Raw genomic sequence first — 13949 nt, forward strand, 5'->3', positions numbered from 1 at the left:
CGCGGGGCGGCAAAAAACACCACGACGGTGCTTATAGAGGGAATTCAGGGGTTAATGATACATTTCTACGCGTTGCCTCATGGTGATCTGAACTGCTCCGTCCCTCTTGGGCTGTTTCACATCCCGCCACCGAGCCCCACACTGTTTATCGGCGAATTTATCAGCACTAAAGCAGCGATGCTGCCGGCTCCTGCTCTCACCGGGGGCTTTGGGCTTTCCCCAGCCCCTAAAGTTCGGGTATTGCCCCAAAAAGCAAAGGGGTGGGGGGGTCCTCCTCTCCCACTTCCTATTGCAATAAAAATGGAAAATGTGCTGGCGTTCACGAGTATCTCTCTGGGAAAAGCTGGTTTCTTGGCTCGGCTTCAAAACCCAGTTCACCAGAAAGCCCCGGCCCGCTCCAGCGTGCAGCCGCGAGCTTTGCGGAAAGCCAGAGGTTTCTGCAGAAAACGGGCCGCAGCGTTTCTTTGGTAAACTTTTCTCACTGTCGAAAATCCAATTTTCCTTCTAAAAAGAAAATAAGGAGCTCCGAAGGGGTGGAGAGCGTTCCAGCTGGGCGGCACGGGGAGCGGGGAGCATCAGCCGGCACCAGCTGCTCAGGGAAACCGCTGGGTTTGTGGAGCCTCAGCCCTTGCAGCGGAAAAAAAAAACCAGACAGAGAAGAAAAATTGCAAAAAATAAAAAGAAAACACACCTAGAAATGCTGCCTTGGCTTCGTTTTTCTGCCAGACCCCTCTGCCAGGGAGCAGGATGCCGGGGGAGCGTGGGGCGAAGCAGCAGCAAGAGGTTTGGGTTTGCCTTTCATTCCGGGCACCGGTGGGGTGTGAATTTGGAGCACGGAGCCCTGCAGAGAAACTCGTTTTGAGGTGGATTTCCCCGGTGGGACTGACCGCCCGGGGGATGCTCGGTCCCCTGGGGAGATGCAGGACGGACCACGTGCCGCGAGATGCCACCGCCCGCGCCGCCCGTGGGGTCCAGCTGCGGAAATCGGTACAGGCCAAAGCAACGACCCCAAAACGTCCCCGCGGGACAGCCGACCTGCCGGGCATGCCGGCACCTGCCTTCCCACACGGCACAAAAACCCCGAGGCGCTAAGTCACAGCAAAACCATGAAAGCAAAACCACAGAGCCCCAAAGCGCCTCTGAGTCACTGCCCCGGCCGCCGCCGCGGCCCCGCAGCTCCCAAAACTCGCCGCCACCTGCACCCCCAGCTGCGCGGCACACGTCGCGGTGACATCTGGGCGCTGGTGGCATCTTCCAGGGGACGAAGCCCCTCTGCCCAAGCGGGCGGGGGCACGGGCAGCCGCCCATCCCATGACCAGAGCCGCGGTGACCGGTCCCACCGGCTCAGCATCCTCCACTCAACCAAACCCGAGCCGGCGGCCAAAACACTTCCTTCCCCTCTCTTTCTTGTAAAATCTCCCAGCACGGGGTTTTTTTTTTTAAACTATTGTTATTATTTTAAATCGTGAAAAATACTAACTTGAAACGTGAATGGAGATGAAACATTTGCAGAAAGTGCTACCGGGATTAGTCACCGGTTGTAACATCTCTATTTACATGAGTCACGGGAGGCTGGCCGCGCGGCTCTTAAATTAAATCCCTGCCGGGTTTTCGGTTTTTGGGCTGTCCTCGGGAGACCTTTTGGTAACTTTTCGCCGGTTCTGAGCAGAGCTGGCAGCTGCCTCCCAGCACGGTGCTTACCGAAACACCGGCACTACCTGCAAGGGCTTTGCCGGGGGATGACGCAGCAGCCGGGGCTGGAGGTGGTGCTGGGAGGGCAGGATTTACCTGCATTAACCGAGTGATTTCCCCATTTGTGACGAAGGTGGGAAGAGAGAGAGGCGGCAGGTGGGTGATGGCCGGGTGGGATGCAGCCGGGTGACACGAGGACCAAGCCGGTGACACCGGGCCCCGGCAGCGGTGCCGGCAGAGGTCACTGTCACCAAAAAACTGTGCGCCCCGGCTGAAAAAGGGAACTGGGCAGGGAAGGCGATGGGGCAGGCCCGGGTTTGAACAGGCGCCGCGCTCCAGCGGCCACGAGGCCACCGCGCTGGGGACCTCGGTCCCCAGTGGCGATGGCATAAGTCCGGGGGTGATGGATGGGGCGGCTGAACCAGCATTGTGGCTCATGGGATGGGCTGGAGAAGCCACAATCTCCCCCATGGCCGCGGTGGGGACCTCCAAGGGCACCAACCAACTGAAGTTAAAAGCAAAAAATGACCAAGCAGGACCCTGAGTGCCCACAGGCACCCGTGGGGCTGTTAAATCCTTTGTGGAGCCCAAGCGAGCATGGTCTGGGTTGATTTGGATGGATGGATTCACTTCCCACAGCAAAACGCAGCAGGTCCCGGGTGGTGGGACCCTGGGAGATGCAGGAGGACACCTCAGCGCTGCCCCTGGTCCCCCAAAGCCCAGGGGAGAGCCCCCAAACTGCTTGTGAGCACAGCACAAAAATAACCCCCCAGGAAGGTGATGAAGCGCCCTGGGTACCCAGGTGTGACACCAGAGCAGCCCGAGCTCTGTCCCCAGCTGCACCAGGAGCTGCCGCCCGCAGCGACCCCGGCAGGGCACCCCAGGGTGCTGCTGATGGGTGGCAGGAGCCCCAATTTCCCCCCCGTCTCCCTCCATCTCTGCCTCTGCAAAGCCCCCCGAGCGGGGATGCTGCGGGCCACCCCTCAGCCAAGGCACCCCCCAAAGTCCTCCCAGCGCCCCCCAAGCAGCTCCCCCCCACGCGGGGACAGCAAACGCTCCCGGGGTGCCCAGGGACCCGCAGCAAAAACCCAAACCCAGCGCTGGCAGTTTAAACGTGCAAAATTCAAAATATTCACCTTGGGGGAGCCCAGCACCAACTAACGCCCAGCAGCGCGCAAGGCGTTGCAAAATCTATTAATTTTTGCAATGCACAGCCAGCAGCTAAAGCAGCCAGCTCGCAAAAGCAGCAGTAAATAGCACCTTACCCTGGCAGACAGAGGGACCCCGGGGCCGAGGCAGCCCCCCCAGGACCGAAGCAGCATCCCCAGGGTGGGGGGAGCCCCCCAGGTTCGGGGGAGCCCGGGGGGCTCCGCGTGGGGCCGGCAGAGCGGGGCCGGCAATTCGTAACGGGCGCCCGGCAGCCGGAGCCGAACCTCCCCCGGGGCTCTGCCCACACCATTGGTCCAGGTCGCGGCGGCGGCTGCTTTCAAATTCTGCTAAAAGCCTTCAAAAGGAAACAGGAAGCCTCTCGGCAAACACAAACGATCGGCTTCCCCCTCCGCACCGGGCTGCTGCAAGGGCAGGAGCGGGGAGGACACAACCCCGGGCACTGCGAGCGTCCCAGCCCGGGGAGACGGAGCCCCCGACCCCGGGGAGACGGAGCCCCCGACCCCGGGGAGACGGAGCCCCCGACCCCGCCAGCTCCCGGCCCCGGGGCGATGATTCCTCCGGCCCCGGGGCGATGATTCCTCCGGCCCGGGGGCGATGATTCCTCCGGCCCCGGGGGCGATGATTCCTCCGGCCCCGGGGGCGATGATTCCTCCGGCCCCGGGGGCGATGATTCCTCCGGCCCCGGGGGCGATGATTCCTCCGGCCCCGGGGAGATGCCTCCTCCGGCCCCGGGGGCGATGATTCCTCCGGCCCCGGGGGAGATGCCTCCTCCGGCCCCGGGGAGATGCCTCCTCCGGCCCCGGGGGCGATGATTCCTCCGGCCCCGGGGGCGATGATTCCTCCGGCCCCGGGGGCGATGCCTCCTCCGGCCCCGGGGAGATGCCTCCTCCGGCCCCGGGGGCGATGATTCCTCCGGCCCCGGGGGCGATGATTCCTCCGGCCCGGGGGCGATGATTCCTCCGGCCCCGGGGGCGATGATTCCTCCGGCCCCGGGGGCGATGATTCCTCCGGCCCCGGGGGCGATGCCTCCTCCGGCCCCGGGGAAGCTGCTGCACTTTGCAGCTCCTTCCAGGGGTTCGCTTAAAGCCTGGCTTTGCTTTTTCATTTTCTTCTTGGTCAAATTCACGTTCAGCTTCCCAAGTCACCATGGTCACAGTGGAGCCTGGACCATAAACCACGTCCGCAATTCTGATCGAACTCCTCTGACAAAACCCCATTCAACTGAACACCTTCAGTCCAGGGTTCTTGGTTTTTCACCCCGAATGCAGCATTTGCGCTGGTTTGTGCTGTTTGCTCTTTCCCTCTTGCAGTATCGACAGGGCAAAAAAACAACAAAGAGAATTTAAAATAAATAAACCTGTGCAATTTGTTCTGTGTTTGTGGTTGGGCCTTCAGGAGGCTCAGAAAAACATTCCATCTTGAGAAGAGTTGGGGTGGAGAGCTGGGGAAAGCAAGAGTTTCATTCATTTTGGGAAGTGAGTGTTTAACGCTTTGCTTTTCCCCAATCGAGAAGGAACGACTTCCCCAAGCTGCACCGAGGGCAGAGGAACATGCACAAATGGTCAGATACGGCTCCAGAGCCTTTGAGCTCTTCATCCATCATGCTGGTTGAAGACTTGACCTCCCTCAAAACAAAACAGCAACTTGCCAAGGAAATTAGATTAAAAAAGGGGAGGGAGCTGGGATTTGTCCTGAGCTCCGCCTGCTTGGAGCTCATTCCTTACTTCAGGATGCCTTAAGCTGCTGAAAACCTTGGTTAATACATGTCATACATTCTTTTTAATAACATTTAGAAGGCCTGTAAGATTTTTCTACTTTTGCTTTCTTCATACTCAGTCCATCACTTGTCCCCTCCCTAAAATCCTTCAGCTTCCCTGCTTGAGAAAAAAAAAAAAAAAATAGGGGCCAGGATCAGCCCAAATCCCACAGCATAAGATCAGATTTGAAACTTCAGAATAAGCAGAGTCCAAGAGCTCAGCTCTGGCTGCTTTTCTAGGAGCAATCCTTCAACCTCCGGCTGCTTTTATTGGAGAAACTCCACCTGTTTTATGAAGAATTCGGTGCCTGGCCCGCCCAGAACAAATGTGGAACCAGCCCCGCTCCAGGCTCAGCGCTCTGGGGAAACACAGAGAGGCGGCAGAGCGGAGATGAAGGAGACACAAACCAATGCCCAATTATTTAAATTGCCTGTAAGCAGTTTCAGTTCTTGCCCAGACATAACGTAACGTAGTGGAGGCAGGTGTTTTCTCAGCAGCCACTGACTAATTGCAGAACACAGACTAGAAAAGAAGAAAAAAAAAAATGATGTAAACAGTGCAGTAGTGAGTATGTCGTGGGTGAGTCGGAGCAATTTATACTTACAGAGTGCATGTGCTTATGTAAGAGAGACACTGTAGCCCTTATGAGACCAGAAAAAAAAATAAATGTGGCTTGGATGAGGCTGCAAGCCGCTGGCAGTTCTTGGAAAGCACGCTGGGCACGGTGTGCCAGCCCCGCGGCCAAGAGGAAAAGCAAGTTGGGCACTTTCGGGGTTGCCCGTCACCTTCAGCACCTCGTGGAAGAGGTTTAAGATACCTCACAAACAGAGAAGATATAAAAACAAGGAAATTTTACAGTTCCCAGCCAAGTTCTTCTCAGAATTCACCGCAAAAAGACATTCGTAAACAACCCTTAGTTACAAAAGTAAATTTATTATTAGTTCACTTTTACAATTCTTCTTTAATCCACTGTAACAATTTATAAATAACTCCTGGCCATAAGTCACCGCACCTGGGGACAAGTTCGAAGCTGACGTCACTTGGGAAGTTCCAAAAGCGCCCTAGAGCACCATGGCGCGCGGGTTCCTGAGCAGCAGCGGCGCCAGGCGCAGCAGCGCCCGCACCGGCACGTTCCACTGCCGGAACTTCAGCAGCAGCTCCGAGAACCGCGTGCTCCCTAAAAGAGATTAAAGCAAGGCGGAAAATGAGAGCGTGTCGGCATAAAGGAACCGCCGGTAAGGGAAGGAGAGCCAGCCGGCATGCGGGGACGCGCTCGCGCCGCTCGTTTGCTCGCAACGCTGGTTAAGAAGTTGTTATATTGGAATTTTAATACATCCTAAATTCGAGTGCGGCAGGAACTCCCAGAACAGAGGGCACAGAAAACCAGGATTTCCACGCAGGTCTTTTGAGCCGAACAGAAATCCAGGCACCTGACTGGAAAATGTCCACGATGAGACACATTAACCTGCAGTGAAAGGGCCCAGAATTTCCGCAGGTCCCAAAGAGGATCACTGCTGGAACCTCCAAGAGCAGGCAATTGCTCTCATCATGTACGTATAGAAATAAGAGATTTAAAGGATATCTGGGATATGGCTAGCTCCAAAAAAAGAGAACATTTTCCCCATTACAGCCTGTCTTATCCCATCCTGCTGCCTGCAGGAACATCCTTACCCACAGGTCAGGAAAAAGCCAAGACTTTTTCTATCCAGGCTAATTCTCACCTCTTTAGTCTTGCATACAGTCTCTACTTTTTACATCCAGATTCAAGGCAATTAAAGGATATAAACAGAGGGAACGGCTTTCCGAGCAGACGCACGCTGTCACGTAATTCACGGGCCAGACTCCCCAGGCTCACCTTCCAGGCCCCCGGCCGCCAGCTGCCCCGGCGTGGGGACCGCGTGGTAGACGAGGAAACACGCCAGCATGCTGCGCTGCGGCCCCTCCGCCGCCCGCCCGCTCAGGTACGAGTGCAGAGACGCGTCCCCGCCGTCTGCAAAACACACGAGACATCTGTGACGTCCCCGCTGCGCTCACCCCTTGTTTCTGCTCCTTGGAAATTCTCCCTTTGGTTACTGCTTTTCAGTACTTTTGAGGCAAATCGAATCAGTAATAAGAATGCTGAACTGAGCGGGATTAACGTTATTGTCTCTACCTTGCAGCCACTGATCCAAAGTGTTGTCGATCGCGCACTTCATCAAGGGCAGGAACTCAGAGCTCATGAAGAGCCCTCGGTTTGGATTCCTGCTCAGCCTCTCCTGGTGGCTTCTGGAACTGAAGAATTCTAACACCAGCTTTATCTGCCACAGCTCAAACGTCTCGGACATTTCTCTTCTCTCTAACCTCCTCACGGCCTAGCGAAGGGGAATACAAAGTGTCTATGAGAACGGGAAAGAAATGCTGCCGTCATAAACATGACACACATGAACCCTAAACCCCCTCTTGCCAAGGGCTGCCCTTCTGAGAACCTACCGAAAAAAACTGCTGCTAATGTTTCTGGTTAAGTTCAGTTTTCATTAACTTAGGTTATTTTCCAATTTGCTTTTAAAAATCTCTGCTACTGCCCTGTTAGGCCACTAACATGTCTCCCCTCCTTCCTGTCTTCTACAAAAAATTGTGTCACCTACACTGAACTTATGCCAAAGCATAGCTTTAAAAAAAGAAAGGAGCGTTCACCCCACCTGATCTATTGCGATGTACGTGGGCAGCATCTCTGGATTTTCTCGGGTAACACAGTCGTAAAGAATCAAACAGAAGAGATCCAGGATTTCCTGTTTCTGATAAAAGACGCATGGTTAACAACACACATACGCCAGATACAATTTATTTCAGGTTCTTGCACTGCTCGGATTGCCTTCCATTGAAGTTAACCCACTACATAAATTAGCAACAGCTAACAATGCTACACAGTTTGCTTTCATTCTTGGGCTTAGTAAAACCAGGTATAATGGAGCTCTATTTTACTCCCTCCTTCAAATCATTTTGTGCAAAGAAATACAGAGTGAAACACCCGAACCCTTCTGCAGTGACTCCACCTAAATGCTTCAGGACACTGACCAGGGCTCTCAGTATTTGTTAAACACGTTCTGTGATTAATGCAAGCAGTGTGGACAAACAACGGCAACTGATAAAACCAATGGTACAAACACACACAACAAAAAGTGTAGAGTCAAACCTGTTTTACACCTTTGTATCACAAAACAGCCCTTAGAATATTCCCTGTCCCCACTACTTGAAGGGCTGAATTCTGTTCCTCACTTTATTGCAGGATTTCCCCACCTGTTATTTGTGCAAGGATAAACCACGCTAGTCCACATCTGGGCATCATACCTGGCCCATGTTCACGGTCGGTTTGCAAAAATAATCAGCGAACAAAACCAGCGCAGGATCAGAAGTGAAAGCTGGAATTGCTTCTGGCTGAAAAAACAGATTAAAATGCACTCTCAAAATGAGCACTTTGGTTTTACTGCACAAACGTAATAGCAATTTATACCCAACCCTTCCTTCCCCAGTACATGAGAAGACCATAACCTACATAGAAAGCACATCACGGGCAAAAAACATGCCCGAGGCTCCTGCCTGCCCACGACAAACGCTCATCGCATGCCCTGCGAAAGCCACCCGACTTCCTTTCCCTCCAGCAAAGCATGTAACTTCAGTTCTTGTAACCGTGGGGCAGAGCTGGGCGCTGGAAATAAATAACCACCCTTGGGGAGGCAGAACTCCCGGCGGGGAAGTGGTTTGGGAGCGATACCTTGAAGGCCCGAGCTTCCGAGCTGCGGTGGGTCACGGTCTGTGCCAAGAGGCTGCGCCAGCCCATGGGGTCCTCCTTGTAGGAGCGCTGCCCGGCCCGCAGCTTCACGTACAGGACACCCCCCTTGGCGAGGATCGACCTGACAGAACAGCAATTTACGGTCAAATCCATTTAGATTGATGCACACACACAAGGAGGCAGAGCTGGAAAGGGAACGTGAACTCCAGCAGCTCATACGTGGCAACATCCTCGTTTAGGCTTGTCCTGATTATTTAAACCCTGCCCTACTTGTGTATGTATAAAGTCTTGGTGTCTTCAGGGCAGGCTGCTGTGATGGCCACAATCGGCCCTACAAATATAAGGAATTTAACTTCCTGAAGCCATTGCAGGTTCTTGTGAGACTCAAGGATGAGCTCCCAGCACCACAGAAAACCAGGCAAGTTGGTACCCACAGCTTTAAAGGGATGATGTGATGGTTTTTTCGCCATGTAAAAAAAAAACCAAACCACCACCCCAAACCAAAAAACGCACCACCAAAAAATCCCAACCAACCAAAAACCACCAAAACAACCAAATGCTGCTATTCCTGCCCAAGCCTGCAAACAGAAACGTGCAGCAGTTCACGGTGGCACGACTGCAAAGCAGCTGTGTGTTTGCCTGATTCGGAGTATCGGTTGCACTGTTAAATGTAGGCACTGGGCATCCTTAAAATAACTAAATTATCTGTACTGAAATTAACTGCTTAGCATAACAATATAGCAGCAATTCACGTGTAGTGAGACAAGGAAAATCGTCGCTGAAGACACAGACTGATAGATGCTGCAGCGTCATGTCTAATTAATCTCAATAGCAGTGCTTAAAGTAACTAGAAAAACCATGTTATTGATGACAGATGCAGCTCGCTTCTGTATGGCAGCAAGTCACACCGTAGGCTGTTCAGTGTGAAGATGAGAATGATTTTACCCACTGATACTGTATTCCGGTAAGATTTCTGTTTTTCACGGTTGCCTGACGGAGAGTTAAAATGCAGCAAGCAGTGCTTTGTGTACTTCACGTAACATGAGAAAAATAGTATTTCACAAAGCAGTAACAGTTAGCCAACTACTGTATCAACAGGCTGGGAAACGTGACATCACGGCAACTCAAAACTAAACTAAAACCATGAGTTTAAGATGGTTTCTGGTAGCGCTCAATCCCGCTGCCAATATCTGCGGTTTTTACTATCAGGTTTTCCCCTGCCCTGTTTTTGCATGAATTATTCACATCAATAGGTGAAACCAACTACGCAGTTTCTTTCTTCAGCCTAAAGTGCTGTCAAATGCACAACAGTGAACCGATCAAAACCAGACTTCTTTCCAAACCGTAGGTGGTACAAGTGCAGGAGGTTTTTAAAAAAATATTACCAAAAAATATTACTACAAGGTCGTGGTTCAGTTAAGCATTATAAAGTATACTTACTTTAGATGACTCGTTCCCTTGCTTAAATCTATTAATAGTTCCCAGTACCGTGGCCCCTTCACTCTGATCTGTCAACGTAAACATTTTTATTATTAGATATAAGCAGAATCATAAAATAAAAGAGTTTTCCATACAAGCCTATAGCTCTTTCTGGGCCCTGACAAGAATATGTGCCCTTTTACACCACTACCCACCCAGAAAAGCCAGACGGAAGAGCCCTGAGCTCTGTCTCTCCCACAGCAAAGCTTTCTGGCGCAGGGAACTCCCAGTTCTGAAGAACTGATTAAGTTATTTATGAAAACGGAGCCTTTACCTGCTTCAGTAAGTGAAGCTCTGGAAGAAGCATGGGCGCCATCAGTTCCTCGGTGGCCTCCGCGTACCACTGCGTGCCCTTCAAAACACCACCAGTGTTCACAGGTTAGTAAAGCTCATTTTCGTGTGAAAAGGAAGAAAAACGTGCTCTCATCCCCAACAACTCCATTGGCAGAGGTCAGTGAGTTTCTGTGCCTGAGCTCTGAGTAAACTCAGGACTTAGCGCTGCCTTTAATGTCAGGAAACTTCAGCCTAAATTAAAGATATTTCCCATGGATGGGTCAACATGTAACACTGCACAAGTCAGGCACACTGTAACTGAAATCTGAAGGTTTGAGAAGTAAAACTGTATTATGAACATGCAGAATGTGTTGCCAGAGCCACAGGGGATCCGTGCCGCACCTCTTCTGCCCCCAGAATCCCAGGAACTCTTTCTTTAGTCCTTTCATGAGCATCACCTGCCCCACGTAAGCCCATACAAAATAAATCCTGCAGAAAGGACTCTTCCCCAAAAGCCACATAATGCAAGCACCCAAGAGAAACACCAAACTGCCCGTTTCAGCAGAATTAGGAGAAGGTTTTTAAAACCTCGGATGGTTCCAACCACCTCTGTGCCTTTCCAAGTCCTTTCTCTTCAGAAAGAGAACTACAGCCCTGGGCCAGTCACTACACATGTGATTGTTCGAAGACTATGGTGTTTTTTCCTTGTCCCGTATTCTGCTCTCAAGGTGACATCAAAGTCCATGTCAGATGTGAGTGGGCTGAGCACAACCCTTCAATTATTTGTGTAGAATTTGGCTCGTCTCCACCACAATTTGAAAACAAACCCAAGGCTGCCAGCCACAACAATGAAAACAGCATGAAAATTTGATATATTGGAGCTTTTAGGTGTCTCCCACACCTTCTCAAAAGCCTTTTTTTTGCCTCTCCAACACGTTACCTTGTACGTAACCTCTATCAGCGCGTAACAAGGAGTGTTGGAATCCACGTCAACAGGTGTTAAGAGCCGGGGTTCTGCCGCCAGCACATACAAGTGGCGCAGAGCCTGAAGGTGGTACCTGCGCCAGGGGATAAGGAGTCAGCAGGGAATGATCCCAAATACCAGACCACACACAGCTCAGGATCCAATAAACTAAAGAGAAATTTGTACTAACGTAGGAGGCTTTATATTTTTTTAATAATGTATGAGTTAGTTAACAGATCACTACCATCATCTTATATCTTTACTTACTTCTTTTCCATTTTTTTTTCAAACTTCCAAAACGTTATTTACATGAGCGCCTAGGTAAAAATTCTGGATCATTTTCCTCTAGATAACCTCTTTTGTAAGATGATTTAGCTTAAAAAAATACAAACCCTAGCGAACCCTTACCGATTGTCCGTGCTGTGAACAGGGAAGTGCGGGTACAGAGCGCACAAGAGGGCAGCAATTGAAGAATTTGAAGTGCTCAGTGAATATCTGTAGAAAAACATTATCTACTAGTTTCCATGCTAACAAATACAGCTGTTCGAAATATTTTTGGCGTCCCAGGGAAGGGAAGGATAGTAGCAAAGTGCACGCAGGCCAGGAATTTCTAGTACCAATGTGTTCCTACAACAGTCAAAATAAACACATAGTGGCAGGGAATAAACACCAGCCAGAAACATTCCTGTGGCATTTAAGTAATGCAGTGTCTAGAAGACAACGGGAATTTCATTTGCAGTAGAAGACGTCTTTATGTATCTGTATGTTATTAAAAACAATAATAAAAATCAAGTAAACTGCATGCTGCTCCAAATTGTACAGGAGAGGTGAAAGAAGGAAAAAAAAAAAAAACCAAAAGGTTTTTGGAAGTGACAAGTTACCTTCCTCCTCCCAGAAAGAGCAGCCCCAGAGCCATGTGGTGAGCCAGGTGGAACCCGTAGTTCATCTCCCCGCCCGTCTTCTTGTGCATGAAGCGGCAGAGCTGCAGCACTTTGAGGTTTCCGGATCCAGCCATCACCATGGCCAGGGCCAGCAGCAGCACGCTCAGGCATGTCTCCAGGTTGTAGTGACCTGTCTGGGAGCAGAAGATGGGACGTGCGGTTACGCTTCTGTGCTCAAACGCACGCGGCCGCTCGGTCTAATACGCTGCTTTCAACCCCCGAGTTCGAAAAACCACGTTCCACAGAAAGAGGGAGAGCGGAGAAGCTTAACAACAATGATTCACAGCCCTGCCACGTTCTATAAATAGTCTGTGATATTGAAAAGTAAAAGGGGACGGTTTTGTTTCCATCAAGGTTTTGGTGAGGGTAATCAGAGTACATTACAGCAAAGCCTCCTCTCTGCAATAGAAAGAACTTACTATTGAAGCTGTCGGTGCTGACAAACACTTCAGGAAATCTGTTGCATATTTGTACTGGAAAGAAAAGAGATGCCCAGTAAACATAGATACAAAAGATGAGTTATAGTGCTATGGAAATTGAAGGGAAAAAAATAAAAGCCTCTTACCAAGCACTGAAATGCCGCCTGATTTTCTGAACCAGCAAATCGAAATCCCAGTGACAAACACGCTCCAGCGATGATGTAGACATGCGCTTGCCTAATAAGCGACATAAACAGGAAATGACTAAATATTTCTCTTTTCCTCATCTGAATATGCATCACAAACTCCTCTAAAATTGAAAAAAAGGGAAAATTGAAAAGAAACACTGACTTATCCAGAAAGCAGAGAATTCCCTAAATATCAAGGGAGAGATTTTTTTCACACTGGTATCTCCATAAAGAGTTCAGCTGCATTTTTCAGAAGAATAATTCTTTACGTGTTACTTACGCCAGTGTTTCTAAACTCAAGTCTTCAGATGAAGGCAGCTCTGTTGCATTAAGAGATATACTGTTCTCTCTGATGATCTACAAAGAGCATAACAGAGAAAAATTAATCCAGAGGAAACTGGTTAATTAACTGAAACTTTAAGAGTTCGTAAGTGATACAAAACAGCTCCGTTTCACAGGCATATACAAGCTGATTTTTCTTCCACGTGCTCCATTGTACTGCTGATCCACCTTTCGATGCACTTGGATCTGGTCCCATAACAATAAAATTATTTACTTCTGATGGATACGATGGGATGCGAGTCCCCAGTGTTCTCATATCCATCCAGGAATCCAACGGAACTCTCACCTCTGCCAGGTGAGCATGATTAGTGTAAATTTTCTTGTGCAGTTCACGCGACTAAGGAAATGTTCACATGTAGAACAACTCAGCCAGGTGTAAAATTGGGCAGTAAACACATAAAGTGTAAATACCTACTTGAGGCACGTTGCTATTCACCCACTTGGAATTGGGCAAGATGTCATCCCACAAAATCAGGCATCGAGCCAAGGTCTAAACAAGCGAGAAAGACAAAACGTAAGGAAGAAAAAACCAACACAAACAAACATCAACGGTATTTTTTGATGTACTAAATGCATCCAGAAACGCAGACAATCCAGCTACCCACTAGCAGCTCCTTCCCTGCTTCTCAGCCTTCATATCAGAAGTTACTAAATAGCTTTTTTTTTTTAAAGAGATGCAAATTCTGCTTGCAGAAAAAAGAACCACAGAATAAATCCTTGCAAGGATTTATCTTTAGCTGGTGAATTGAGATGAAAATTCACTACGTACTGACAAGAGATGCTGAGGCCTAACTTATTTTTTTATCTGTGAAATTAAATGGGGAAAAGCTATAAAAACTTACCTAAACATTTTAACATTCTACATAAAAATGTATCATTCAAATACTTCTCCCTAAATTCTGTCCCCAATGCTGCATGACAAGCACACTAATTTACTACAAGCAGAAATTATTTG

At 50.0% G+C, this 13949-nt stretch overlaps 1 protein-coding gene across 2 annotated transcripts in view; it reads right to left on the reverse strand.

Annotated features, from left to right (window-relative positions):
• Positions 1 to 5565: 5565 nt before the first annotated feature.
• ANAPC1 (anaphase promoting complex subunit 1) overlaps positions 5566 to 13949 on the reverse strand; it is a 29984-nt gene continuing 21600 nt past the window's right edge. For both annotated transcript variants that reach the window (XM_065631144.1, XM_065631143.1), the window contains exons 33-47: positions 13410 to 13484; positions 12933 to 13009; positions 12611 to 12701; positions 12465 to 12518; positions 11986 to 12179; positions 11513 to 11599; positions 11081 to 11198; positions 10142 to 10219; positions 9829 to 9896; positions 8371 to 8509; positions 7947 to 8033; positions 7298 to 7393; positions 6772 to 6970; positions 6475 to 6609; positions 5566 to 5796 (exon numbers count right to left, since the gene is read on the reverse strand). In XM_065631144.1, coding sequence (XP_065487216.1) covers positions 5681 to 5796; positions 6475 to 6609; positions 6772 to 6970; positions 7298 to 7393; positions 7947 to 8033; positions 8371 to 8509; positions 9829 to 9896; positions 10142 to 10219; positions 11081 to 11198; positions 11513 to 11599; positions 11986 to 12179; positions 12465 to 12518; positions 12611 to 12701; positions 12933 to 13009; positions 13410 to 13484 — 1614 coding nt within the window. In that variant the 3' untranslated portion in view covers positions 5566 to 5680. The remainder of the gene's footprint in view (positions 5797 to 6474; positions 6610 to 6771; positions 6971 to 7297; positions 7394 to 7946; positions 8034 to 8370; positions 8510 to 9828; positions 9897 to 10141; positions 10220 to 11080; positions 11199 to 11512; positions 11600 to 11985; positions 12180 to 12464; positions 12519 to 12610; positions 12702 to 12932; positions 13010 to 13409; positions 13485 to 13949) is intronic.

Source organism: Caloenas nicobarica, chromosome 3 (assembly GCF_036013445.1).
Source record: "Caloenas nicobarica isolate bCalNic1 chromosome 3, bCalNic1.hap1, whole genome shotgun sequence".
Classification (NCBI taxonomy): Eukaryota; Metazoa; Chordata; class Aves; order Columbiformes; family Columbidae; genus Caloenas; species Caloenas nicobarica.